General features: G+C 45.0%; 1 protein-coding gene across 10 annotated transcripts in view; it reads right to left on the minus strand.

Annotated features, from left to right (window-relative positions):
• The window catches only part of ARHGAP22 (Rho GTPase activating protein 22), a 209,292-nt gene that overhangs the window by 149,059 nt on the left and 34,090 nt on the right, over positions 1-26,143 (minus strand). For 2 of the 10 annotated variants that reach the window (XM_054436173.2, XM_054436170.2), the window contains exon 1: positions 8,714-9,105. The exons of 6 other annotated variants lie outside the window; for them this stretch is intronic. In XM_054436173.2, coding sequence (XP_054292148.1) covers positions 8,714-8,747 — 34 coding nt within the window. In that variant the 5' untranslated portion in view covers positions 8,748-9,105. Of the gene's footprint in view, positions 1-8,713; positions 9,106-26,143 lie in introns of those variants that run through there. 2 more of the 10 variants (XM_054436175.2, XM_054436177.2) reach the window with 2 other exon arrangements.

Raw genomic sequence — 26,143 nt, forward strand, 5'->3', positions numbered from 1 at the left:
TTTTCATAGTGAATACTTTAATGATTTAAAAATCAATATAAAAGATTGCATTCTTGAAAGTTATTTTAATCAGTGCTTCCTGGGTCTGCCTCCTGGCTCAGCTGAGGCTGGTATTCAGCAAGGGCAGTGGGAAGCCAGGAGACACCCAAAGTGTTTACTCTTTACTTCCGTGCAGGATGCTGACCTAGATTCAAGCGGATCTGGTGTTCATTTATCTATTCTTGAGATTATGTGGCCTCCCGTATGCCCACCTGTGAGAGCCACTGCACATGGAGACGCAAGACACACACCTGCCCTGGCAGAGCTAATGGGGGACAGATGCCCCAACACCAGATCTTGCTGTCACCTATAAAGGGAGAGGGGAGTGTGAAGGCAGCAGCAGCAGTGAGACAGTCGGGTTTGGGGTGGGGCTGGCTGGAGGGGGCAGGGAGCCGGGGTGAGGTGAGGAGGGATGAACGAATGCGGTGAGCCTCACTGAGGGGAGGAGTGTGCCCAGCAGGGGAACAGGAAGATGCAGAGAGTGAGAGGGTGAGTCCAGACCAGGAAGTCTGGCTCCACTCCCAGGCTTTTCACCCTGACTGTCATAGGACCCACATTCTTGCCTTAGGAGAGATCATACCCTAAGCCCTTGCCAGACTAATGAAAACCCACCCTCTGAGAAAAAGCAGCCTGTTGGACCTCTTCCAACTTCTGCCGTCAACCCATTCTGGGGTCTCTCGCTGTGGTTCCTTGGAAGAGACCGTGCCCCCTTTCCAGGGTGTAGACAGTTTTTGCTACAGCCTTAGCCGTCAGAGACATGGGTCTGATGTGGCTGTGATGTGGAGGGCCTCTGTGAGCTGGTGTCCAGCTTCCTCCCTCTCACACCACACACCTGGGTCTCTCCAAGCTGACAGGTCCCACATGGGCCATTGTGCCACATCTCCACCCCTGTATGTCTGCCTTTCCCTTTCCCTGGACTCATGACTCTGCTGGTGAATCCTGACTCACTTTTGAAGCATCAGTGTCAGTGCAGTTACTTCCTAAGGTATGAAGACCCCTCTGGTAGGCTCTCAACGCAGAATGATTGACTTCCATCCCTTATGCTGCCCCTGGGACCTTGCTGACACTTCTGGCTGGACATGCACCTCTCCTTCATAAACATGTGTCTCATATCTGCGAATGTGAGACAGGAATCCTCAAGTTTGAAGAGGATGGGAACTCATCAAATCCAAGAGACTTTGTGGCTCTGTAGATGATCCGCTTGGGTTGGAAGAAATCTGCCAGCAAGATTCTCCTACCCATGGCCTGTTTCCACACATGAAAAGCTAAAGGGCATGAGATTACTGATTCTCTGCCCATAATCAGAGAAGCAGCAAGCAGGAGAGTGGAAAAGCGAAACTGTAGCTTAGCAGTGGGTGTGGAGAGGCAGTGGGAGGTCATGGAGGATGCACAGGATTCCGAGTCCCGAGGCCCTTTAACTTCTTAGAGCCTCAGGTTTCTATCTATAAATGGGGGCCAGATACGGATCCTGCTGCTTCCTAGACTGTGGTGAGGATGAAATGAATGGGCAATTTTCTTTGAGAGCAGTGAAGTGCTGAGTGAACAGTGTTGGCCCTGCTTCTTGCTCCCGCAGGCTGTGCCCCTTGGAAGCCTCTCTCCTCTCTTCTGGACTTTGTTCAGGGGGCTGATGGCCCAGGACCCCAGGTGCTTGCTGTTTCTTCTCTGTTCAGATAAGCAGGCCATTCACCAAGAGCCTGGATCGGTAAAATCAATATAATTCCATGTCGATTATAAATTTCATTTTCTGCCTGCCTATGAGCCATTAGCTTAGATCAATATATTCTCCACCCTTGGTTGAGTAATCACCGGGGCTGGTGAGGATTTCAGCAGAGTTAGGGCAGGGTCCTGACTGCCTTGCTTCCTTGGATAGTGGAGTCCAAGGTGGCCTTCTGGCCCACGCCTAACTTAGTTCAGGCCTGTCTTGCAAATAAATCATTTATCCCCACCTTCAAACAATAAGGTCATGGCCAGTTCTCCAGCTGTCTGGGGCTACAAGGCCAGCTTGGAGCAGCTCCAGCCCAGCACCTAGCAGCACTGTGGGTTCTGAGTGTCTAAGAGCACTGGTCAGGTGGGGGCACTTATGGATGTCTAACATCTTCCATGGGAAGAGAAACTCTGTTTTCCCATCAGTTGGTCGGAGTTATCTGGGAAGAAGAAGAACATGAAGGTTGGTGGGGGAAGAGGCTTGAGTTCGCAGCGCCCCTCTTCTGGGTACAAACAGCCACCTTCATCTCCTGGCATGAACCTCAGGCAGCAACAGATGGACTGGTGGCCTAAGGGCTGGGTGGAGGGTGGTGGCTGGGAGTGTTTGTTCTCAGCTTGTGGTGCTGAAACACTCTGGTACTTACAAACTCTGCAGGGTGGGGAGGTGCCAGCTGCTGCCCAGCACACAGCTGGCACTGGGGGAAGAGTGTCTGGAAGCAGAGGAACCCAGCTCTCCATAGATCTGCTTCAACAAAGGCCCCTGTGTCTCCCTCTCCTTCTCTGCAGGTGGCAGATGGGAAACACCATTGCTCCCACCAGCATTTATCCTCTCTCCCTGCCCTCAGGGCCACTCCCTGCACACCTGCTGCCCCCACTGCAGCCTGAATCATCGACTAAGGCTCCAGCCAGGCACGCCACTCCATTGTCTAAAACCCTGCCTGGATGTGGGACAGGCTCATTCCCTCACATCACCTTGTCCTCCCACTGCCTTCCTGCATTGCAGCCACCGCAGGGGCACACCGCTTGCCCCAGGTTGCCACCTCTGGGCCTTAGTACAGAGGCTTTCACAACCTGGGGCAGCTTTCCTCTCTTGCTGCCTGGCTCCAAGCCTGGCATGTAAATATGAAGGCATGCACTATATGTTCAGAAGTCTTTGGGTTCTGGATCCCAGCAGTACCCCTTCCTGGTTGGGTACCCTTCCTGGCTGGCAAGTTCTTTATCCTTTCTGGGACTCAATTTCCTTATCCGAAAAATGGGGCAATAGTGGTCTTTTTCTCAATGGGAATCTTTTGAGGATGAAGGGAGATAATGCATGTGCCTGCACATGATAGGTGCAATAGGACTTCAAGCAGGAAGTTCCAACAGGGCTCCAAGCCACACGGGATGTGGCATTCTAAAGTGAGGGACAAACCAGGAAGTATGCTTTCAAAGAGGTAGGTCAAAGCCAGCTACCATGGACCTGGAAATGTTGACCTAGTCTTATATGTTGCAAACAAAAGTGACCCTGGGGCACCTCTATCCAGGCATGCCCAGAGTTAACCCAGGGACTGCCAGGTGGGGACATTGGAGGACACAAGTAAAGTCATTTTGTGTGTTGTGCTTGCTTGACAGCATGTCGCATGAGCTCAACAGGCATTAGTGTGGTTGTTGTGATTATTAAGCACTTGGTAAGTGCATGAAGAGTTAAATCAGTGTCTGACTCCTCATGCGAGCAGGGAGTGGAAGCTATCTGAGCCTGCAGTGTTTGGAATAGCCAATCTTTTTTCCCGGAAATATGGGAGTTGAAGTAAAATAGCCGCCAGATCTGGGATTCCTCAACATCACCAGGTGGCAGGGGCCAGGCCCATCTGAGCCCACCACACACCTTTGCATCCATGGCCAACACCTGGCACCCCTGGTGAGGGCTAACTCCACAGGGTGCCCACTGCTCTGTGTCCTGTCAATTCCCCTCCCCTTTCCCACTAGCCTGCTGCTTGGCCAGGCTGACTTTCAGGGGAACAAATCTGGGACAGGCCAGGACAGAGTGGGTGGCCTGTCTCCACCTTTCATTTTGGCCCCTGCACCTAGTGATAGCATTGTGCATACCTGCCATGGAGACAGGTGCTTGTGAGGGTTGGACAGGATCTGACAACTTTGTATTGCTGGCATCGCTGGGGGCATGTGCTGCTCAGTGACACGTCAGCCTCCATCTGCCTCTGCGCAGCACTAGATTTGGGAGGGAGGCTTCTCAGACCTCAGAGTCTTGTGTTTAAGGGGCTTCTGCTCTTATTAGTGGTGCAGTTTTGAGCATTTTACTTATATTATTCTGCCTCTGTTTTCTCCCTTGTCTCACAGAGTTGGTGTAAAGATTAAAATAGGACATTTGCATGTAATGGAAGGTCCAGCTTGCATTTGGCACATTCTAAACACTCAACAGAGATTCTCTCACTTTCCTTCCTTCCTTAAAGAGGAAAGTGGAAGGACTGTTTGTGGCCTTTAATGTATTAATAGTGGAAAGTCATATCCTTGATTGCATTTATATAAAATTGAAGAATAGGTAAGATCACTGTAGGGTGCTAGAAATCAGAGAAGTGTCACTCTGGTTGGGAGAAGAGTCAGGGTGACTGGGAAGACACAGGAGAAAACTTTCCAGGCTTAAGGAAAATGCTTTATATCTTGATCTTCAGGCTGGTCACTGAGAGAACACTTAAGATTCGTGCATTTTACTCTGTAAATTATGTCTCAATAAGAAAATGTTAAAAATTTTAGAAATAAACAATGAAAATCCTAGAAGAGTATTAAAAAAAAAATCAGGCTGCAATGTGATTTGAGGCCACTCTTGTTCAAAGATCCCCAAATTGGAAACTTTTATTTCCTTGAATCAGGTTCCCCAGGGTTTGTCCTGGACCCTTTGCTGATCTGAGGGCCTCTGTAACTTCATTTCACTTCTGAGCAAATTTTTAGAAGGGACTGACAAGAGACAGCTTGGTTCTGTCCATGGGGTGGAGTACCTGGCTAGCGGCAGAGGATGTCCAGGCTTGGGCACCTCTGCTGTCACGGAAGGTATCAGCTACAAACAGTGGTGCCAGGGCCTGACCTGGAAGTAGAGACTGCTGGGTGAGTTCCCTTTGGCCCTCCTTCTCCAGAGCAGGTTCTTCTGAGGCCTCCAGTCCCTGGCTAAGCTCCAGCCTACATCCTGGATGCACCCCTCCATGAGCGGTTCTAATACGCCCCTTCCTCAGCATACCTCACTGACCATTCTACTAGACCTCTGTTCTCTCTCTGAATCAGGCAAAGTCAGATGCTGTGTCACCTATTAGGTGACTGCTCCTTAGCTGCTTCACTCTCAGGGCCATGAAGGTGGTGAGAGCTCTCACAGGGAGCCATCATGGTACCTGACAAGCCTGGGCAGGGGCATCATGGCATCGCCAAGGGCACATCTTGGGAACCACAACATTCATAACTAAGCAATCTGAGGAGGCCTGCTAACCCTATGAGTGTCCCTGAAGGGCAGAATCTTCCAGGGCTCTGAAGGATCCCCCAGTCTGAGCAGGTATGAGGTCAGTTGACCTCTGGGCAGTGATTCCCTAACCACTTTTCAAGTAGTCCTGCAGCCTTGGGACAAAACCCAGGAGTGTCCTATCCCTTTACTTCCATTCCCCACCCCACAGAGGCAGCCACTTTCAACCTTTGTCATTGGTTCTTTTGGTATTACTTCTATGTTTCCAGATAGTATTTATTTATTACCATTTATTGATTTTTTCCTTTTAAGTGTTATCTATTAACTTCTTACTATAAAAGATGGAGATTTTGTTTCTTTTACACCCTTTTCCCCACCATCCATAAGCACCCACTCCACCCTCCCAATTAGTTATATTATGATTTTGGTTAGATTAACAACAGAATTTCCATTATTAGCACCATTTAATTGCTAGTCCCACTTGAGGTATGTTGTATATGATAATAATTTTTCTTTCATGAATCACTTCTATTTTCTGTGGAGTTCATAATTGCCTTACTTTTTTATTTGCTTAGTTTTCTGCTAGGTATCAATAATCCAACCTTAAACATTCTGTGAGTTGTCTAGATCTAATCTCCATGTGTTTAGATGCACCTTCTTAAAAATATCATTGCATTTTATCACTGAAAGAACTTACAGCTCTCATGGAGATGTACAGGGCCAGGTGCAGTGGTCTTCAGATAGTGTTGGGTTAGGGAGAAGGCAGAGGCCTTAGCATTGGACAGACAAATTTACATCCCACATTTATTGGCTGGGCAACCATGATTCTTCTACATCTGTCAAAATGGTAACAATGATATCATATTATAGTGTAGTCATGAGAATTAAATGAGGTACAACAAAAGTGTCTGGAGCATGGGTGCACAATAAATGTTGTTTTACTTTCTTGTGGGACAATCACAAGAATAAGGCCATTGAAGGTACTTCATCACACTAATAGAGCTTTCTCTCCCCACCCTCAAAGTATTGTCCAGGCTCTGAACATTCATCAAGACTCCTGAGACATTGACACTCCTGCTACAGGAGATGGTTAAAGCTCCTATAACTTTGCCCATCAGTCTGATGATTTCCTTTAAAAGAAGGAGCCTCCTTAATAGCAACAACAATTTTATTTTGAAATATTGCAAAGACAGAAATTCTAAAAGGAAAATATATACAAGTTAAAAACAAGTAAATCTAGAAAAAAAACCACTCTAATATAAAAATAAAGGGCAAGCAACAAATTGGGAAAATATTTGCAACATATGAGTCAGTGAAAGGTGAGGCCAAATTTCCTAAGTACTGGGCCAGCTTGGGTAGAGACAATGCTCCAGCCACCCAGGCAAATGCTTTCTCCTCTATCCAGCTATTCATCCACTCATTCAAAAAACACAGGTTGAGTGTCCACCAGGTACCTGGCATTGGGGGTATAATGATGCCCCCGAACAGAAATGGTTCCTGCTCTCATGGAGCTCATGGAGCAACGCAAGTGACAGATATTCACCAATCAGTCACACTCAGGAGTATACAACTGCAACCTATGGTAAATACCATAAAGAAAAGGAGAGATGGAGCAGAGGATCCAGCCTAGACTGGGGTGTGTGGGAAGACTTCCCTGGCTGGCAACACTTGAACTATACTATAACTGGAGGGTGAATAAGAGTTAAGATGTGTGTATATGTTTGCATGCATGAATGCATGTGCACACACATACATGCATGAATGTGCACACATGTGAATGTGGGAGGTATTTCAGGGGAAAGAAGGTTGTGCAAAAGCCCCATGGTGGAAGGCTTATGGAACACTGAGGACTGGAAGAGGGCTGTATGGCTGGCCTATACGCACTAGATGCCAGTAGCACCCCTCAGCTGGAATAACCAAAAATACTCCAAACAATGCCAAATGTTCCCTAGGGGGGCAAATTGCTTCTGGTTGAGAACCATTGACTTAAAACAAACATTTATGAGAAATCTTGGATTTCAAAGACAGGCTGCCTGTAAGCCCCTTTGCTGAAGCACTGGTCTCTTACTAGTACTGTCCAATAGAAATATAAAAAATATAATATGAGTCACATATGTACTTGTAAATGTTCTAGTAGCTATAGTAAAAGAATGTAAAACAGGTAAAATTAATTTTAATAATAGATTTTATTTAACCCAATATATCCAAAATATTGTCATTTCAGTAAAATAATTATTAATGAGATATTGTACATTCTTTTTTTGTACTAAATCATCAAAATTTGGTGTGTCTTTTTCTCAATTTGGACTAGTGACATGCCAAGTGCTTAATAGCCACATGTGGCCAGTGGCCAGCTTATTACACAGGAGTGGGAGGGTGGAACTAAGCTCTTGCAGAGGCATCTGGCCTGTCCTATCCCTTGGGTCATCACCAGACTTGCCCCCTCCTCAGCAAAGCCATGCAAGGTCCTCCTTTGCCCATTGGGGTACACAGGGTTCAGCCCATCTGAAAGCACCCCACGGCTGTGGAACACACTGGAAGGCCGGTCCCATCCAGGAAAATCATCCAAGTGCTTGCAGTGTGCTAATAAGACGGGTGTGTTCCCTGTGAATCCACAGGAGACTGGAGGCCCCCAGCTGCAAACACCTGGTAAGACACAAACTGTTTCCAAGCTCCCAGGCAAATGCTCCATCCACCTCCAAAGACCCATCCTCCACTTCATTGTTTACAAAAGGAGCTCAGCCCTCCCAGATACTGGCCACCTGAAAAGACATTCTATTTTTGTAAAAGACAGATGTTCTCATTCAAAATGACACTTTCCGTGGCTAAGAAGTTGTTGTCCGTGGAGATGCTGTCTCTAGCCCCATACAGTGGCCAAGTCTTCAGGTCACTGTGCTGGGTCGCTGGCTGGACACAGGCTGGCTAGCCCAGTCCTGGACTCTCCTGACCCCCATCTCTTGCTGGTCTGAGTCTGCTCCCCCATCCACCCATCCTGCCCCCAGACCCTGCAGCTTTCTGGGTGTTCTCCTGGCAAGAAAGCCTGCCTGGCCCTGGCCTGCTTGAGGAAATACTGTCTGCAGAGCAGCAGGAATGAAGACCCTCGCTTGCACCCAGCTGTCTCTAGAAGCCAGGGCATTGCCTTCCCTGGTAAGGGGTGCTTCTGTGTTGGCCACAGGGCAAATCTTGGGCATTTCCTTTTTAGTGAAGAAGCAAAGTTTCCTTAAAGTTGCCACCAGGTCACCTGGAGCGACCGAAGGCCTCTGTAAAATGTGGAATATGGGGCGAAGTGTGCACACCCACTGGGGCACTAAGCCGGCCACCGCCCTTTTACAACTTCAGGTCGCGTCCCCACCCAGCCCAGGAGTTTCACGAGGAAGGGCACTTCCTCGGGAGGATGCTCACTATTCAGCGGCAATGGTCCCAGAACGCCCGCCCCATGTGACACACGGCGTGACAGCTGGCCAAGTGTCCGCGCACGTTTGCCAAGAGGCACATTCGGTGCCCAGAGAAACCCCAGAAAGTTGGACTTACCCCTCCTGGCCTGCCTGATCTTTGGGCTCAGCATGTTCTTGCAGCCGTCCGGCCAGCCCCGCGGGGCCGTTCATGCTGTCATCCACTTGCTTTTGCTCGTCCTCGCGCCCAGTCGCCCCTCATGCCCTGCTCGCTCGGGGACCCGTGGCCGCTGGCGTCACCCGTCAGGCTCCCTCGGCTACCTCTCCCGGCTCCGGACGGACTGCTCGCCTTGGACTACCTAAACCTCGATGCATTATTTATCCATCGCAGAATTAATTCCCATCCAAGCGGACCATTAAAGCCTCAGTAATCACTGCTGATCAATCACTGGACCAGGGCGGGGCAGTCCCTCCGCCTGGCCTGGGCGCACGCGTGGCTGTCCAAGCTGAGCGCGGGGGCGGGGCGGGGCCGAGAGGGGCGGGGCCACCCAGAGACGCCGGGCGCGGTCCTGGCCCGGGAGAGGGTACTGGGGTTCCGGCCATCCTCTGCTGAGGCTGGAGGAAATTCGCCGTTCAGCTGCCGCCAGGGAGCCGCACTCCCTGCCAAGCCCGGGTGGGAGAACGCTTTGGTGAGAAGGTAGCCGAGACCCCCCCAGGGCCCAGCCCGCGGGGACCCGCTTATGAGCTCACTGTTTTACGTGTTGAAAGTCAGGTGTGTCTGGGAAGGAGCAAGCAGCCCAGCAATGTAAACTCCTCAGGAGACTCCCAACAGGAAGATGCCTGTTAGCGATACTATTTGTGCCTCTTTAGTAAGGTGACAGGAATAAGAGGGCAGGAAGCACTTAACTCAGGGCTCTTCATAGGAAGATCTGAATTGAATAGTGAATCTCTGCTAATTGCCATGTTTCTGTTTGATGCTGGCATAATTTTAAAGGGTGCATACTGGGGCTTTGTGAGGAGGGGAATCCAGCCTCAAGATGTTAAAAATTACCCACGGAATGCAATCATAACAATAGCTATCATTTATTAGGCACCTACTATGTGTCAGGCACTGAGGCTGGTGCTTTACATTCAATATCTCATTTAACTCTCAAACTCCTGAAGCAGGTGCTATATATATAGCGTTTCAAATCTGGAAAATAAGGCACAGCAAGGTTGAATCACCTGCCCAAAGTCATACAGTACCGAGCGGCAGGGCGGGCACCAGAACCCAGGGCTGTGTCTACAGCTCCTGCTGCTCTGTGATGCCAGCCTCTCCACCCTATTCCCATCACTGCATGGTAACAGCTCCTGGCTTGAGCCCCCGATGAACTTGCTGAATGGTGACCTGCTTCTGTGCCCCTGATAATCACTCCATGTATCCTCTTAGGCATCTGAGCTTGGGTCTGGCTATTTTGGCCTGAGAACTGTGTGACCCTTTCAGTAGCTTGTAAAGAGGGATTTGAACAATGCCCTCCCCTGCTCAGATGGCCATGGCCTCCATCTGACCCTCCACACTCCCTCGAGTGCCCCATGTCCACAGATCCCCAAGTGTCCTGTTGGTATGTAATCAACTTTAGCAGCTGTAGAGGGAGAGAGCCCACCAGGAGATCACTGTGGCAGTCCTCCCTAGGGAAGAGTGTGCCCTATGGAGAGGGGAGGACTGCCGAGTAAGAAGAAAGACTCACCAGGATGTGGTGAGCCACATGGCCGAGTTGGTGGGAGAAGGTACAGTCCATGGACACAAAGCTCTCTTACTCAGCATCACGTCACTTGTTCTGGTCTTTAGCTGCTCCTCAGAGGGATGAATGAGTACCTTGGCATAACATTCCAGGTTCTTTCATGGTAGCATCCATGGCCTCCTCTCTGACCTATCTCTTGCCGATGCTCTATACAACCATATGCACATACAGCGCCTGCTCCTGTGTGCCCCAGTGACTTTGCACATGCCTTGCTCCTGTGTATTCCTGTTCTTGCATGTGCAGCCCCTGCTCTCGTGTGCCTCTGTGTTTTTCCACATGTAGCTGTGTCTTTGCACGTGTAGCTCCCTCTGTCTGGAATGCCCTTCCTCACATTGCCTTGTCCTTCTTTGGTCAATTCCCCAATGACATTCTCCTGATTCTACCAGCAGAATGAGCCACTAAGCACTTCCCCTGGGCCCTTATCTATGTCCCTGGACTGCCCCTCTTGTACGCCCTCCCTGAGTCCCAGGCTGACTCAGGCCAGAAGCCTCGCAGGAAATTCTGGCTTGATGGGCAGATCCAAGAAACACCACTGAATGACAGAACTGACCTCCTTTTCCTTTAAGGCCAGGTACAAGCCCTGGTTGGGACAGGGGCCACCCATGAGGAGTGGGGAGAATATCAAGCTAGAAAACCTCATGTTGACACCAGGGTCACAGGGCAAGTCCTGTGGCCTGTGACAATGTCTTGAGCAATCAGGAAGCCATTTGTGAGTAATGCAGCCTGGACCACTTTATCCAAGTCAGAGGCAAGAAAATGCCCTGAGACTTAGTCTGGGTCCACTCACGCTTGTTTTGGTTAAGAAACCACCCCCAGGCGCTTTTCCTGTGCAGCTGTTTTCCCTGATGATATTAAGTCACTGTGTTCACTCGCCTGCTTTTCTGGGGATCAGAGCTGGAAGTGGACAAAACCACAGGCTCTGAGCTCACACCCCAGAAGTCAGGCTGGGAAAAGGGCAGGAGTTGATTTGGGTTCTGTGTCTGAGAAGGCTGGGGGAATGGGGCAGGTGGGCAAAGTAGCTCTTTTCTCCTCTCCACCCTCAGACTGTGCTCTCAGTATTTCCTGAGATGAAGGGTCCACAGAGGCAGGAATTGGAGCCCCTCCATCCTGAAGTTTACCAGCCCTGATCTGCAGGGCCCTGGGAGCCTCCCACTTCCTCTGGGGTGGCTTGTGGGAGGATGGAGTGGGGACAAGGGCAGGGCAAGGGGATCTGTTGAACATGTGACCTCCTATAAGCTTTTATTTGAAGAACCAGCCCTACTCTTCTCACTTATAAGTGGGACACCAAGACCAAGGAGTGGGAGATACAGGTCTAGCTTAGCAGCGGAGACAGATGCCTCCTTCTCCACTGCCCTGTGCCTGTTTGCACGGTGCTGCCCTTTCCAGCAGTGGTCCTAGGTCTGCCTTCACCTGGTTTCCTGCCTTGAATCATTCAGTATTTTCTAAGGGCTGTTCAGGGACAGAAGCTGAGCACTGAATGGACAGAAGTCTCTGGAAGGCATCTATTGAAATGCACACCTGTTGGTGGGATGGCTGCCAATCAGCATCAACTGGCCTAGAGCCAGGATACCTTCAAAACAGTAGTTCCTAACCTTGGCTGCACATTAGGGAGCTCTGACAGTGAATTCCTGTGTCCCGCCCCCAGTGGCTCTGATTTAACTAGCCTGGAGTGTTTATTGTCGTTGGGAGTTGTAAATGCTCCTCTAGGGATTCAGCCGGGGTTGAGAACCACGGCTTTAGAAGACAACTGCACATGGGGTGTTTGCTGGCTGCCATCCTAAGGGAGATTCTTCTCAGGGAGAGGCACATCTGCCAATAAATCTCCTGGTCAGAAAGTGGAAAGGGCATCTGTCCCAAGCCCCAACTTGAGACAACGCCACGCAGAGCCACAGGTGCTGTTGGATAGTCTGTGCACTGCGCAAAGGTGTCCAGTAGAGGGAGGTAAGGAGGCTGAATTTGGGCTCCATTGGCAAAGCCCTGCGTTCCAGCATGGGGAGGTGGCGAGGTGGGGAGGTGGGGAGGTGTGCAGCTAGAAGAGGGAGCTTTCCTCTAATTTGCACAAAGGCGACATATAGATAGCAGAGCCCTGCTTCCCCTGTTCCAGAAGCTGCACAGGGGACCAGAGTAAGCCCTTCTGGAGGCAGAGGAGAGAAACAATGCTACTCTGGCTTTGTGATGCCTGCCCAGGGGTCACCAGCACCTGGGTCCCCAGCCTGCCTGCTTAGCGCACTCTAAGTTCAAGAGGCAAAAAAGGGCAGGCAGAGTGGAGTGTGTATCCAGTGAGAATGTTGGATACACCCTCCTGCTGCCAGGAGGTCGATGCCGCAGATCCCTTGCATGCCACTCAAGGTCTTCATGGGCAGCTCCCACCCTCATACTTTGGTTTCTCCTTCTGTCTATCCCAGTAGTGGGCTGGACCAGCTGGAGAGTGCCAATGACATAACTGATTGTTAAATTTTCAGGAGTTTTGTAAGCCAGTTGTTTAGCAAGAACATCATTAGAAATTAATGTATATAAACTTATAAGTAAATAAACTATTTAAGACAAAGGTAACAAGCACTAAAAGCTCATAATTTCCAAATCATTTTACTACATTTTATTACTCTTAAGGTAATTGACATCTATTGTTTCTACATAGTGGATAATATATACTGGGTTGCTGCCATGCATCTCTTCTCAACTCTAATGTTCAGTGACATCATGCTGGTAGTTTGAAATTGAATGTTGTGGGAGTATTTACACCAAGAAAACCAGCAAGTGCAGTAAATCAGAGCTTAGATGTTTTGTTTTGTTTTGTTTTTCTTCTACAGAGCTGGTTGTTAAGCATTTGTCAGCACACCTCTGGCCCGTTTCCACCACATTCACTCTGTCTGCCCCAGTCACTGTAGACTCCCTGTTCTAGGCAGAGGGTGCCAGCTCTCCACCTGAATCTGTTCTCCCCTTCTTCCTGGGAACACACAGATGTTCTACATTTCCAGCATCCTTGTAGTTAGGTGTGACTGCATCCTGGCCATTATACATAAGCAGAAGTGATGTGGTTACTTCTAGGCCTGGCTTCCAGGACTCCTTCTCTTGCTACCCTTCTAAGCTCATTTCCCTTTTCTGGTTGACTGGGATAGGACCGCTTTGGAATTCCCATGTAGAATATGGTAGAATCCCTGCAGTCTGGGGCCCTGAATGACTGCATGGAGCCAAGCCCTCACTGTCAACCCAGAAGCATCTTGAGAGAAAGAGAAATTAACTTATACTGTATTGAGTCATTTCATAGTTGGTCCTCTTCATTACTATAGCCAACATTCTCACTGGATACACACTCCACTCTGCCTGCCCTTTTTTGCCTCTTGAACTTTGATGCATCCCTCTAGATCTTGTTCCAGCACCACCTCCTCGCTCAGTGCTGTATGGTTAGAGTTCGGCACCTTTAACATTTCCCATTTCATCCATGCCCAAGGCCACGGGGACCTTCTACAAGGCCTGTTGCGAGATCTTTAGAGGAGTATGAGTTTTTTCTGCCCCCTCACCCATAATTTAAATATCATCTATATACAAAACCTATCATATGCTGAATTAAAAAAATTCTTCCTAGATTTTTAAATTGGGAAACTGTGTGGGATTCATCAAAGGTGAACTTTTGTGCCACTTTGGTGGCCTTGCCCTGCTTGTACTGTAAGCCTGTCCTTGGTCTTCCTGCCATTGGGCACTTGGGCACTGCAGGCTGCTCTGTCATAGAGGGAATGGCCTTTCTCTCTACCCACTGCTCCTGGCTTCAGCTCTGCTGCCTTGGGCCTAAAGTCTGTCTCTGCCCTTTGGCTCCACCATCTCTGTCCCCTTGTCTTGGCTTTTCATTTCAGTTTTTCCCATACCCTGCAGCCCATGGCATACCCTCCCTTTGACAGCCCAGGACCCCAGAAGGGGTCTAAAGCCTGGACTTCTACATATCTTGGGTCTTTGTTGTCTTGGGATCCTGGACAGAAGGACAAAGACACAGAATTAGGCACTAGGAAACCACCCAGACATACCAAGCAAGAGACTTCAGACCGGAGAACAGAGGCTTTGCTTGGAAAGCCCCTGGATTGCAACCTGTGTCCTTGGGCATGATTTCTAGAGTCATTCAGCCCTGGTCTGCGGGAAAGGTGGCTTAGGGACACTGCATTGGCTCAGGCACCGTAACCATAACCTTTTGTTCCAACCACTGTTGTAGCACTTGTCACACATCACCTTTAACTTTGCAACAGTTAAGTCAGAGGATGCTTAGTGTGTGCTGAATAGATGAATGAGTGGTGCCTCAGCTGGGTTCCAGTGGCAGATGCTGAGATAAGAGTTTTTTTAGGGATTAACATTTTGCTCAGGAAAGGAGGGAAGCAGGGACAGGGAGGAAGGTATCAGAGCACACTGCATACCTGACAGTATTGCTGCCAGCCCAACTGGCACTCCGAGCAGATAACCCACTGGAGGGGTCTGGCTTTGGGCAGAGGTGGCCAGGACTTGTGCAGTCATTGGCTGGGAGCCACCCAAGAAGAGAGTGAAGTTGGCTGGAAAGCTAAGGCTCACCCTAAAAGAGCTAACAGCTAGCAGCTGTCAGCTGACTTCACTCCTGCAGTTGGGCAGTGAGTCCTTTTCGGAAGCAGGCTCAGAGTGGCTCAGTTCCATGCCTACTACACTTGGGCTTTAGAGCTTGCAGACTCAATTTTAAGCCTCTGTAAATGTTGGATTCAGGGAAATACTACTCACTTAGGACTCTTTGATCCACTTGGACAACTATCTGGGCTCCTCATTGAATTGAACAGCTTTCAGGTAAAGAATTTACTCAGCTGTAAAGTCTGTGGGTTTCTCACAAGGGGAAGCTTGTATTAGAGTGAGTGTGGGACTGATAGTAGCACAGGCTCTGCCTGTGAGTGCTGGGTTCTCACAGGGTACCTTGGAAAGAAGCTTCGGAGGGACCCTAGCTTAGCAGGTCTGACACCCTGGGCTAGGCAGGGTCCCTGCTTACAGGAGTCAGAGGCTGAGATGAAAGAGTGAAACATGTCCTTGCTATATGGCAGTCCTGTTTCTGGGTCCTGGGAACATGATGCACTGAGATTCCCAAAAGCTGCTCCCCTTCCTAGAAAAGAAGAGGGGTGGTCACTGCATCAGCTGCCCAGGCTCCAAAGGCAACCCCTGCCCTTCCACAACCATACCAACAAGGAAGTGGGTCTGAAATGATTCCCTTCCTTGAAACTTAGGTAAAGAGTCAGATTTTAGGTAAAGAGTCAGATTTTAGAAAATGATAAATCACCATTTTGATCAGCTTTGCACTATTGAAAATCAGGCCTTCTCCCTCGAGAAAATACCTGCTTGTTGAACAGATAGAAAGAATGGAAATTTCCCAGGTGCCTTCTCTCATTGCTCACACCTCTCGCCACAGTCAAATTCTTCCCTGCCCCACTCTTCTGAGCAGGTGCCACACCCTTGATCCCTCCTGTAACTTCCTCCTGCTCCCTTCCCTGCCCTTCCCTTCCCTCCCCCCTCCCCTCCCCCCTCCCCTCCCCTCCCTTCCCTTCCCTTCCCTCCCCCCTCCCCTCCCCTCCCCTCCCTTCCCTTCCCTCTCCCCTCCCCTCCCCTCCCGTCCCCTCCCGTCCCCTCCCTCCCCTCCCCTCCCCTCCCCTCCCTCCCCTCCCCTCCCCTCCCCTCCCCTCCCCTCCCCTCCCCTCCCCTCCCTTCCCTTCCCCCTCCTGCCTTCTGCCTCCTGGGTCCACACAACTGTTCTGGCTCAGCCTCCTGAGTAGCTGGGACTACAGGTGCGTGCCACCACACCCGGCTAGTTTTTGTATTTTTAGTAGAGATGGGGTTTCACTATGTTGGCCAGGCTGGTCTTGAACTCCTGACCTCATGATCTGCCCGCCTCGGCCTCCCAAAGTGCTAGGATTACAGGCGTGAGCCACTGCACCCAGCCAACTTCCTCCTGCTTTTCTATCCATTTCCCCTCCTTTTGCATCTTTAATCCCTCCCTCATTGGTGTTTTTTTTCCAAGTTGACAAACTCCCTCAAGTCTTTCCTGCTCTCAAGATTACGCCTCCTCTTCACCTCATCTGTTATAGTGGAATGGAATTTGTTTTTTGGCTGTACAATATCTAGCCCCTCCTTGTTTTGGAGGAATTCCCCATCTCCCTCTTCGGAAGCTACAAGAATGGATCTGCTCTATCCCTGGCAGGCAGTTGGATATGGTCATGTGACTGAGGCTCAGCTGAGCAGATGACCCTGCCTGGATTTTGAATCTCATCTTGAGTGTGACCCAGAGATGGACAGTCGACTTCTCAGCACTGGTGGCAGTGATGACACCTGCTGTGATGATAAGGCTTTTCCACAGGTGGCACTCTGCAGGGGTTTCCTCCCCAGGCTCTTCCTGCAAGAAGACTATACTTGTGCTTCTTGCTTTTAGGCTCTCTGGAGCCACTACCATTCTGTCCATTTTCTAACCTGGTCCTCCAGCTTACAAAGGATTTTTCCAATAAATTCTCTTTTCTGGCTTTAGCTGGTTTGGATTTCCTTTCTGTGACTCATAACCCACAGAATTCTAACTGATGCCCACATTGTGCCTCTCTGCCATGTTCCCCATTCCTGTTCTCCTCTCTCACTTCCTAATTCTTTTAAATTGGCACAGATGGTGCAGTCCCCCACTTTTCCATCCTCTCACTGATGGCATTTCCTTCCCTATTTCCCCAGTTATACTGTCAACCTCATCACTGTATGTCTCAGGCTGGAAACCACAGGCCGTCCTTCGAAACCCTGGACTTTCGATTAGGACCGATAGTAATCTCAGCTCACCAGAAGGTGCTGCTGGATGACGCCCTCCTACCTCTGACCAACACTTCTTTTCTTCCAACCTTTTTTTTGTCCTCATCTGTTTCAAAATCCAGCTCCCATCTCAGTGCACACCTTTGGCCTTTGTGAGAGTCTCATGCACATGTGCTGCCTTGTTTTAGTGAGGCCTCAGTGACTCTTCTTTTAAGGCTCTCTTGTGCATCACAGGCTTCTTAATGGAGCAGTTTATACTCATCATCATGATATGGCCTCAGTAACCACTGCCACTGTCATGTGACAGAAACTGTTTTCTTGGAGGTCACTGATGAGCACCTAGTTGCCAAATACCCTCAGTACTCATCTAACCCAGTTAAAAAAAGACAAGGGCTTTATAGTTTAGTAGGAAGATGGTACGTTTGAAGAACCCTTGGTGTGAATTTCTTAAACCAAGCATTCACTTTATCAGTTGATCTTCTTAATTTCTGGACCATTATTGGAACCAGATAGAAGGAAACTTAAGCCAAACCCAAGTTTCCAGTCTTGCTAGTTCTTAGACCTAGGCCAGACTTCATGGTGCCATGCCCTTGTGGTATATGACAGAAATACATCTAAGTGGAGAAGTTTAGAAGAGAATTGGATGTAAGACTATATTGTTTAGAGGAGAGTTTTGGCTAGGAATATAACTTTTATAGACCGCTGAGAAGAATGTAAAAAAAAAAAAAGAATAGAAAAATAGAGAGGCCAGGACCAAACTATGAGAACCTCCAACATCTAAAGATTGTTATAAGGAGGACCAAAGTTTACTTAAGGAAGTGCTATGGTTTGAATGTCCCCTCCAAAACTCATGCTGAAATTTAATTGCCATTTTGATGGTATTGAGATGTGAGTCTTTAAAGAGGTGATCAGGCCATAAGGACTCTGCCCTCATGAATGAATTAATGTCATTATTGTGAGATTGGATTGTTATAAAAGCAGGGTTGATGTTCTCTTGCATGCTCTCTCATGCCCTAACTTGCCCTTCTGTCTTTGCCTGGGGCTGACATAGCATGAAGGCCCTCACCAGATGCTGGTGCCATGCTCTTGGGCTTCCCATCCTCCAGAAATGTAAGCCAAATACATTTATGTTCACTATAAATTACTCAGTCTGTGGTATTCTGTTATAGCAGCACAAAATGGACTAAAATAGGGAGCTAACCAAATATGGGCAGAGAGATGGGAGAAAACCCTGGGGAATATGGTATCATAAAAGCCAAAACAGGTTTAGTGTTTTCACAAGGTAGTGTCTCACTCTGTCAAATGCTGATGAGAGAGTTAGACAGTTGAGAAGAGGACAATATTTACTAGATTTGACAAAGGAGAGTTGTTTATAACCTTAACAAGAATAGATTCATTGTAGGAGTGGAGTAGGATGCCAAACTGAAGTGGATTGAAAATGACTGGTGAATTCCAGTTCCAGGAACATTATGGATTACATGCTCCCCAAATCCCCTCATGAAAAAAACCCCATACTCAGCATGCTAAATATAATACAGAACACTCATTTTTAAAATAAATAGCTGAGGAAAATGGTGTCAGTTAAAATGGCAGAGTAAGACATTTCAAAATTCTGTCTCCTGTAGCAGCAGCAACAACAACAAAAAAGTGACAAATCAGTGTTTTGGAACTCTAGAAACTAACCAACAGCTTGCATCAGCCAGGGGAATGCTTAATCAGGAAAACCCAGCTAAGTCTCAGTAAGAACAGCAAGGTTTGCTGCATTTTAACTTACCCTAGTCCCATTCCAACTCTCCAATTAGCAAGAGTCTTGCAAATGACAGCCCTGGTGACAGTATCATTACTGTAGGAAGCACAATGGACCTCATTTGCAAATAGCTAAAATTATTTGTTTTGACCTATTTGGTAGTTACCCAAAAGCTGGTTCAAAGGCTTGCCTTCATCTCACCTAACCCAGAACTCTTCCAATGCTAAAGCAGATATCTGTGGAATTTTGTCAAAAACATTTAGAGGAAAATGTTTTACTCACTGCTGCCTCAGGCAGTGGATAATAGTTGGAGCAAAAAATAGACTAACCTAAAGCTCTGGAGAAAAGGCTGGTAAACAAGATGCTTTGAAGAGTAAGGACTTTGAAAAGCTCTGACATACACATACCCATGCCAGAGTTGTGTGAATGATCAGGAAAGACCCAAAAAGACCTGAAACTCTAACCTAAGGCCAACCTCTAGACTCTGCTCAAGCAGAAAGTGAAAGCTAAAACACGGTTGTAAACTTCTGGGCTGAGTCTTGAAGGCATGCTTCAACACACCCACACAGCAAAGATATGCGAGCACCCCTTGCCCCCAGGTATTTAAAGAAATCTCTGTCAAATAGCTAACTGATCATTAAGCTAATGGAACAAAGACTTCAATGGCCACAGATGATAAAGAATACATAACTCACAAAAATTATTTCAGAAAAGTTATTAAACAAATAAATGATGGAAACTACAACAAGCAGCAACAACAAATCCTGGAAAGAAGAGAAAATCTGATTTCCAGAATTGCCATATTATACAATTCAAAGTGTCCAGTTTTCAACAAAAAATTATGAAGCATGCAAAGAAACAAAAAATATTGTCCAGAAACAAAGCTACACAAAGTATGGCTTTTTTTTTGATGGGAAAAATCAGTCAGTAGAACTGTCCATAATGGAGCTCAGATATTGGATTTACTAGACAAAGACTTTAAATCAGCTATCTAAAATATATTTAAAGGTTTAAGGAAACCATGTACAAAGATCTAAAGGTAATTGGGAGAATGATGTATCATCAAATACTGAACTTTGATACAGAGAAATTATATAAAAAGACCAAACAGAAATTCAAGAGTTGGGAAAGTACAATAACTGAAATAAAAAATTCACTAGAGAGACTCAAGAGCAGATTTGAGCTAGCAGAAGAAAAAAATTAGTAAATGTGAAGAAGGTCAAATGAAATTATTCAGTCTGAGGAACAGAAAAAAAAAAGAATGAAGAAGATGAACAAAGCCTAAGATGCCTGTGGGATATTGTCAAGTACAAGAATACCCTGTTTTATTGAGCTCTGCTTTATTGTGCTTCACTTTATTCCACTTGGCAGATATTGCATTTTTTACAAATTAAAAATCTGTGGCAATGCTGGGTCAAGTGAGTCTATCAGTGCCAATTTTCCAGTAGTATGTGCTCACTTAGTGTCTTGGTGTCAACATTTTTTGGCAATAAAGTCTTTTTAAATTAAATTGTATACATTTTATGCTCAATGGACTACAATATAGTGAAAATATAACTTCCATTTGCACCGGGAAACCAAACATATATGTGGCTTTCTTTTTGTGACATTCACTTTATTGTGATGGTCTGGAATTGAACCTGCAATGTCTCCTAGATATGCCTACATATGCATAGAGGAAGTCCAAGAAAGAAAAGAGAAAAAGGAGAGAAGAATATTTCAAGGAATAATGGCCACTTTCCAAATTTGATGAAAGACATGACTGTACATATCACAACCTCAATGAATCCCAAATAGAATAAACTCAGAGATCTGTACTAAGTCATATTATAATCAGATTGTCAAAAGCCAGTGTCAGGGAGAGAATCCCAAAAGCAGATAAATGACTTGTCATACACAAAAGATCCTCGATAAGATTAGCAGCTAATTTCTCATCAGAAACTAGGGAGGCCAGAGGCAGTGGAGTGATGCATTCAAAATGCTGAAACAAAAACCTGTCAACTGAATTCAACATCTGGCAAAACTATCCTTTAAATGTAAAAGAGCAATCAAGACATTTCTAGATAAACAAAAATTGAGACAGTTAATTGCTAGCAGACCTAACCTACAAGATCTATTAAAGTGAGTCCTTCAGGCTAAATGAAAATACACTAGACAGTAACTGAAATTCACATGAAGAAATTAAAAATAGTACTTAAGATGACCATATAGGCAAATACGTAATTATTAATTTTTTTGCAACTTCACTTTTTCTCATGTTATTTAAAAGACAACTACGTAAAACAACAATTATAAATCTGCATTAATAGGCCCACAATGTATACAGATGTAACTGGTGATAATAACATAAATTTGGCAGGGGGGAACAGAGATATACAGAAAAAAGTTTTTGTAATACTACTGATATTAAGTTGGTATTGGTCCAAACTAGAGTGTCCTAAATTAAGATATGATCCCCTATGCACTCAACACTGGACCACTCAGATATACAAAGCAAATATTATTCAAGCTAAAGAGAGACATAGACCCCAAATACAATGATAATTGTGAACTTCAATACTTCAGTCTCAGTGTTAGACAGATAATTTAGACAAAAAATTAACAGAGACATTGGACTTAAACTGCACTTTAAAACAAATGGACCTAACAAACATTTACAGTACACTTCATCCTAAAGCTCCAGAATATACTTTCTTTTCATCAGCACGTGGAATATTGTCCAGGATATACCACATTTTAGGACATAAAACAAGTCTCAACAATGTAAAATAATTGAAATTATTTCAAGTATCTTTTCTGATCACATTAGAATAAAGCTAGAAATCAATTACAAGAGGAGCTTTCAAAATCATACAAACACATGAAAATTAAACAACATGCTCTTGACCAACCAATGGATTGATAAAGACATTTAAAAAACTTTCTTGTAACAAATGAAAACAGAAGCACAACATATAAAAATCTTTGTGACACAGCAAAAACAATATTGAGAGAAAAGTTTATAGCAAAAAATGCTACATCAAAAAAGTAGAAAGATTTCAGATAAACCTAGTAATGCATCTCAAGAATCTAGAAAAGCAAGAACAAACCAAACCCAAAATTAGTAGAAGAAAATAAATAATAAATATCAGAGCAGAAATAAGTGCAACTGAGGCAAAAATACAAAACATCAACAAAACCAAAAGTTGGTTTTTTGAAAAAATAAACAAAATTGACAAACCATTAGCTAGACCAAGTATGAGAAAAAGAAAAAAGACTCAAATAAATACAATCAGAAACAAAAGAGGAGACATTACAACTGAAACCACCTAAATACAAATGATCATTAGAGATTAATGTGTACAACTGTATGCCAACAAATGAAAATAAATAAATTATTTTCAAACCTAATGGAAATAAGTAAATTTCTGGACACATACAACCTACCAAGATTTAACTAAGAAGAATTGGAAAACCTGAACAGACCAATTACGAGTAATGAAATTGAATCTGTAATTAAATGTCTCCCATCAAAGAAAAGCCCAGGACCTAATGCAGAAATCTACCAAACATTTAAAGAAGAAATAGTACAATTTTTTTCTTAAGCTATTCCAGAAAATACAAGAGGAGGGAATTCTCCCAAATTCATTCTATGAGCCTAGCTATACCCTGATGCCCAAACCAGATAAGGACACAATAACAGCAACAACAAAACTACAGGTCACTATCTCTGATGAAAATAGATGCAAAAATTCTCAACAAAATACTAACAAACAAAATCCAGCAGCACGTTAAAAAGATCATTCACCATGATCAAATGGGATTTATCCCAGGGATGCAAGTGTGGTTCAACATATGCAAATCAATAAATTTGATACATTAGATCAACATAATGAGGCACAAAAGCCATGTGATCATCTCAATAGATGTATAAATAACATTTGATAAAATTCAACATCCCTTCATGATAAAAAATTCTCAACAAGTTAGGTACAAAAGGAATGTACCTCAACACAATGAAGGCCATATATGACAAACCACAGCCTACATCATACTGAATAGGGAGAAGTTGAAAGCTTTTCCTCTAGGATCTGGCACAAGACAAGGATGCCCACTCTCACCACTGTTATTTAACATGGTACTGGAAGACCTAGCCTGAGCAATTAGGAATAAATTGAGAAAGATGTAAGGAACATCCAGGTTGCAAAGGAGAAAGTCAAATTGTTCCTCTTTGCAAATGACATGCTCTTATATCTAGAAGACCCTAAAAGCCCCACCAACAACTCTTAGAACTAATAAACAAATTCAGTAAAGTTGTAAGATACAAAATCAACATACAAAGGCCTATAGCATTTGTATACACCAACAACGAACTAGTGGAAAAAGATATGAAGAAAGCAATCCTGTTTACAACAGCTACAAAAAAATACCCAGGAATAAGTTTAACCAAGGTGGTGAAAGATCTCTACAAGGAAAACTATGAAACACTGATGAAATAAATTGAAAAGAACACACAAAAATAGAAAGGCATCACATAGTCATGAATTGAAATAATTAATATTCTGAAAATGACAATCTTACCAAAAACTCTCTGCAGATTCAGTGAAATCTCTGTAAAATACCAATGACATTCTTCATAGAAATGGAAAAAATGAGCCCAAAATTGTATGGAATCACAAAAGATCCCAGGTAGTCAAAGGAATACTGAGCATGAAGAATAAAGCTGGAGGCATCACACTACTGAACTTAAAAATAAACTCAAAGTGTTGGAAACCGAACAGCATGGTACTGGCATAAAAACAGACACATAGACCAATGGCAGAGACTAGAGAGCACAGAAATAAATCCACATATTTACAGCCAACTGATTTTTGACAAAGGCACAAGAGCATACATTGGGGGAAGGACACTCTCTTCAATAAATGATGTTGGGGGACACTGGATATCTATGTGATCTATGTGCAGACAAATGAAACTAGACTTCTCTCTCACACTGTATACTAAAATCAACACAAAATGGATTAAAGACTTAAATGTAAGACCTAAAATTATAAAACTACTAAAAGAAAACATCGGGAAAATCCTTCAGGACATTGGTCTGAGCAAAGATTTTATGAAGAAGACCTCAAACACAAAGGCAGCAGAAGAAAAAATAGACAAATAAGATTACATCAAACTAAAAAACTTCTGCAAAGCAAAGGAAACAACCAAAAGAACGAATAGACAAGCTGCAGAATGGAAAAAATATTTGCAAACTTTTTATCTGACAAGGGATTAATATCCATTATCTACAAGGAACTCAAATACCTCAAAAACAAAAGAACACCAAATAATTTGATTTGCAAACAACCTGGAAAGCTAACGAGCAAACTATTCTAATGTGTGATACACTTTAGTGTATTACCTTTGATCAGTAAGAAAATAGATTTACTTCAAGCTATGAAAATACAGCTTTCCGGGCCAAACTCTTGGGAAAGAATGAATCAATACAGTTCCTCATAGAGTTTATTGGGTTGGAGCACAGTTGATTCTTGCTCATCCTGAGCCACGGAGCTGTATGTTTATACACATGCTTGTACATATGTTTTTTTTTTTAAAGTTTTGACAGTTTCTTAAATGTTTTTCATACACTGTCTTCCCATCTCAGATAGGTAGGGCAGACATTATCATATCCATTGGTTGGATGGAGAAGCAGGCTCAGAGATGTTAAGGGACTTTCTCGAGTCACTCAGATCAAGAGTGACAGAGCCAGGAGTCACACTCATATCTTCTGGCTCTTTATCTTCATGGATTCCCGCTGTGCAATGCCACAGGGTTGTTTTCACCTGGCCATGGAAATCATTTCCATTTTGCTTCAGTTGAGGCCTTGATCATTCCTTGCCTACACTATCCAACTCTTCTGCTCAGTTCCCAGCCTCCCAAAGCTCTGACTATACCATCTTGTACTGCTCAGGAGCCATGCTGGGATCTGAGCTGGAATCCAGCATGGGGAGATGAACTGGCTCATAGGCTGTGGGTGGAGAGAGGGAATGTTAGTTCTCTCACAGAGGTAGTGAACAAAGTACACAGGGAGCCATCCCTCTGCCCATAGACAAAGACATTTAGGTCGGAGTTTCACATTAATTTCAACATCCATGATAAGACGTCTCCCCACTCTCTGGTCAAATTCACCAGCGCACTGGGGCTTGAAGCCCAGGCTCCAAGGCCTTGCTGCTTCACCTTCCTCCGAGGGAGGAGTTCAGGCTGCCAATTACAAACACCATGGCCTTCACTGTCACTTCACAAAAGTGGGGGGCCCACATCAAGAGGTGAAGAGCAGGATGTGCAGAGCACTCTAGCAAGCTTGGTGTGTTACTCGCAACTGATGACGGCTCTTTCCAGAAAGCCCAATACATGATTGCCTTTGCATGGCCATCCAGGCTATTCCTACATACCTTTGTTTAAGACTCTTTCATTGTATATGAAAGTACATTATACTTGCATTTTTAGTAAGTTATCTTTTTAAAGTCATGTACATCTCCATTACAGCTTTATATTTCTTTATTTTTTGCAATAAGTTGTCGTTATTTTTACATTTTTGCCTCATTTATTTTGGTTGGTTTAAACTTGCCTCATGTAAACATGTTGTCATCTCTGTCATTTTGATAATACTTTTCAGATCATTTATAATCTTATATACTCAGCTTCCTATGCAATTCATATTATAATATTTATTCAATTACACACTGAATACCTTAAGTTGGATTCTTATTCAGAAAGTAATTTAAGTGAATGGTAACTATTGTGTACTCCAAATGGTGGAGGATTTAGATATGCCAGATTTGTTAAAAGTATAAATCACACTATTGTTTATCCTAGCATCCTCCATCTAAAATCTATTCATCCCTAGATATTACATTTGGCCCCAGGTGGCCTCAGCCTTCAAACTCAGGGCACATTGGGGCATGGAGTGGTGGCTGTAGAAAAAAGGTTTAGTTGATTTATAATGTTGTTGAAGTCTTATTTCATTGCTGGTCTTTCGTCTAGTTATTCTATTATTGGAATTGAGATACTGAAGTTTCCAGTTATTATTGTTGCACCATTTATTTCTCTCTAAGTCTTTCTGGTTTTGCTTCATGGACTTTGGTGCTCTAGCTAGGTGAATATATGTTTATATTGTTATATCTTCTTGAAAGATTAATGCTTTTACTAATATATATTATCCTTCTTTCTCTTTTGTAATAATTTCTGTCCTAAAGTCTCTTTTGTTTGATTTTAGTGTAGCCACTCCTCCTCTCCTTTGGTTATT

This window comes from Pongo pygmaeus, chromosome 8, assembly GCF_028885625.2.
Source record: "Pongo pygmaeus isolate AG05252 chromosome 8, NHGRI_mPonPyg2-v2.0_pri, whole genome shotgun sequence".
Taxonomy (NCBI): domain Eukaryota; kingdom Metazoa; phylum Chordata; class Mammalia; order Primates; family Hominidae; genus Pongo; species Pongo pygmaeus.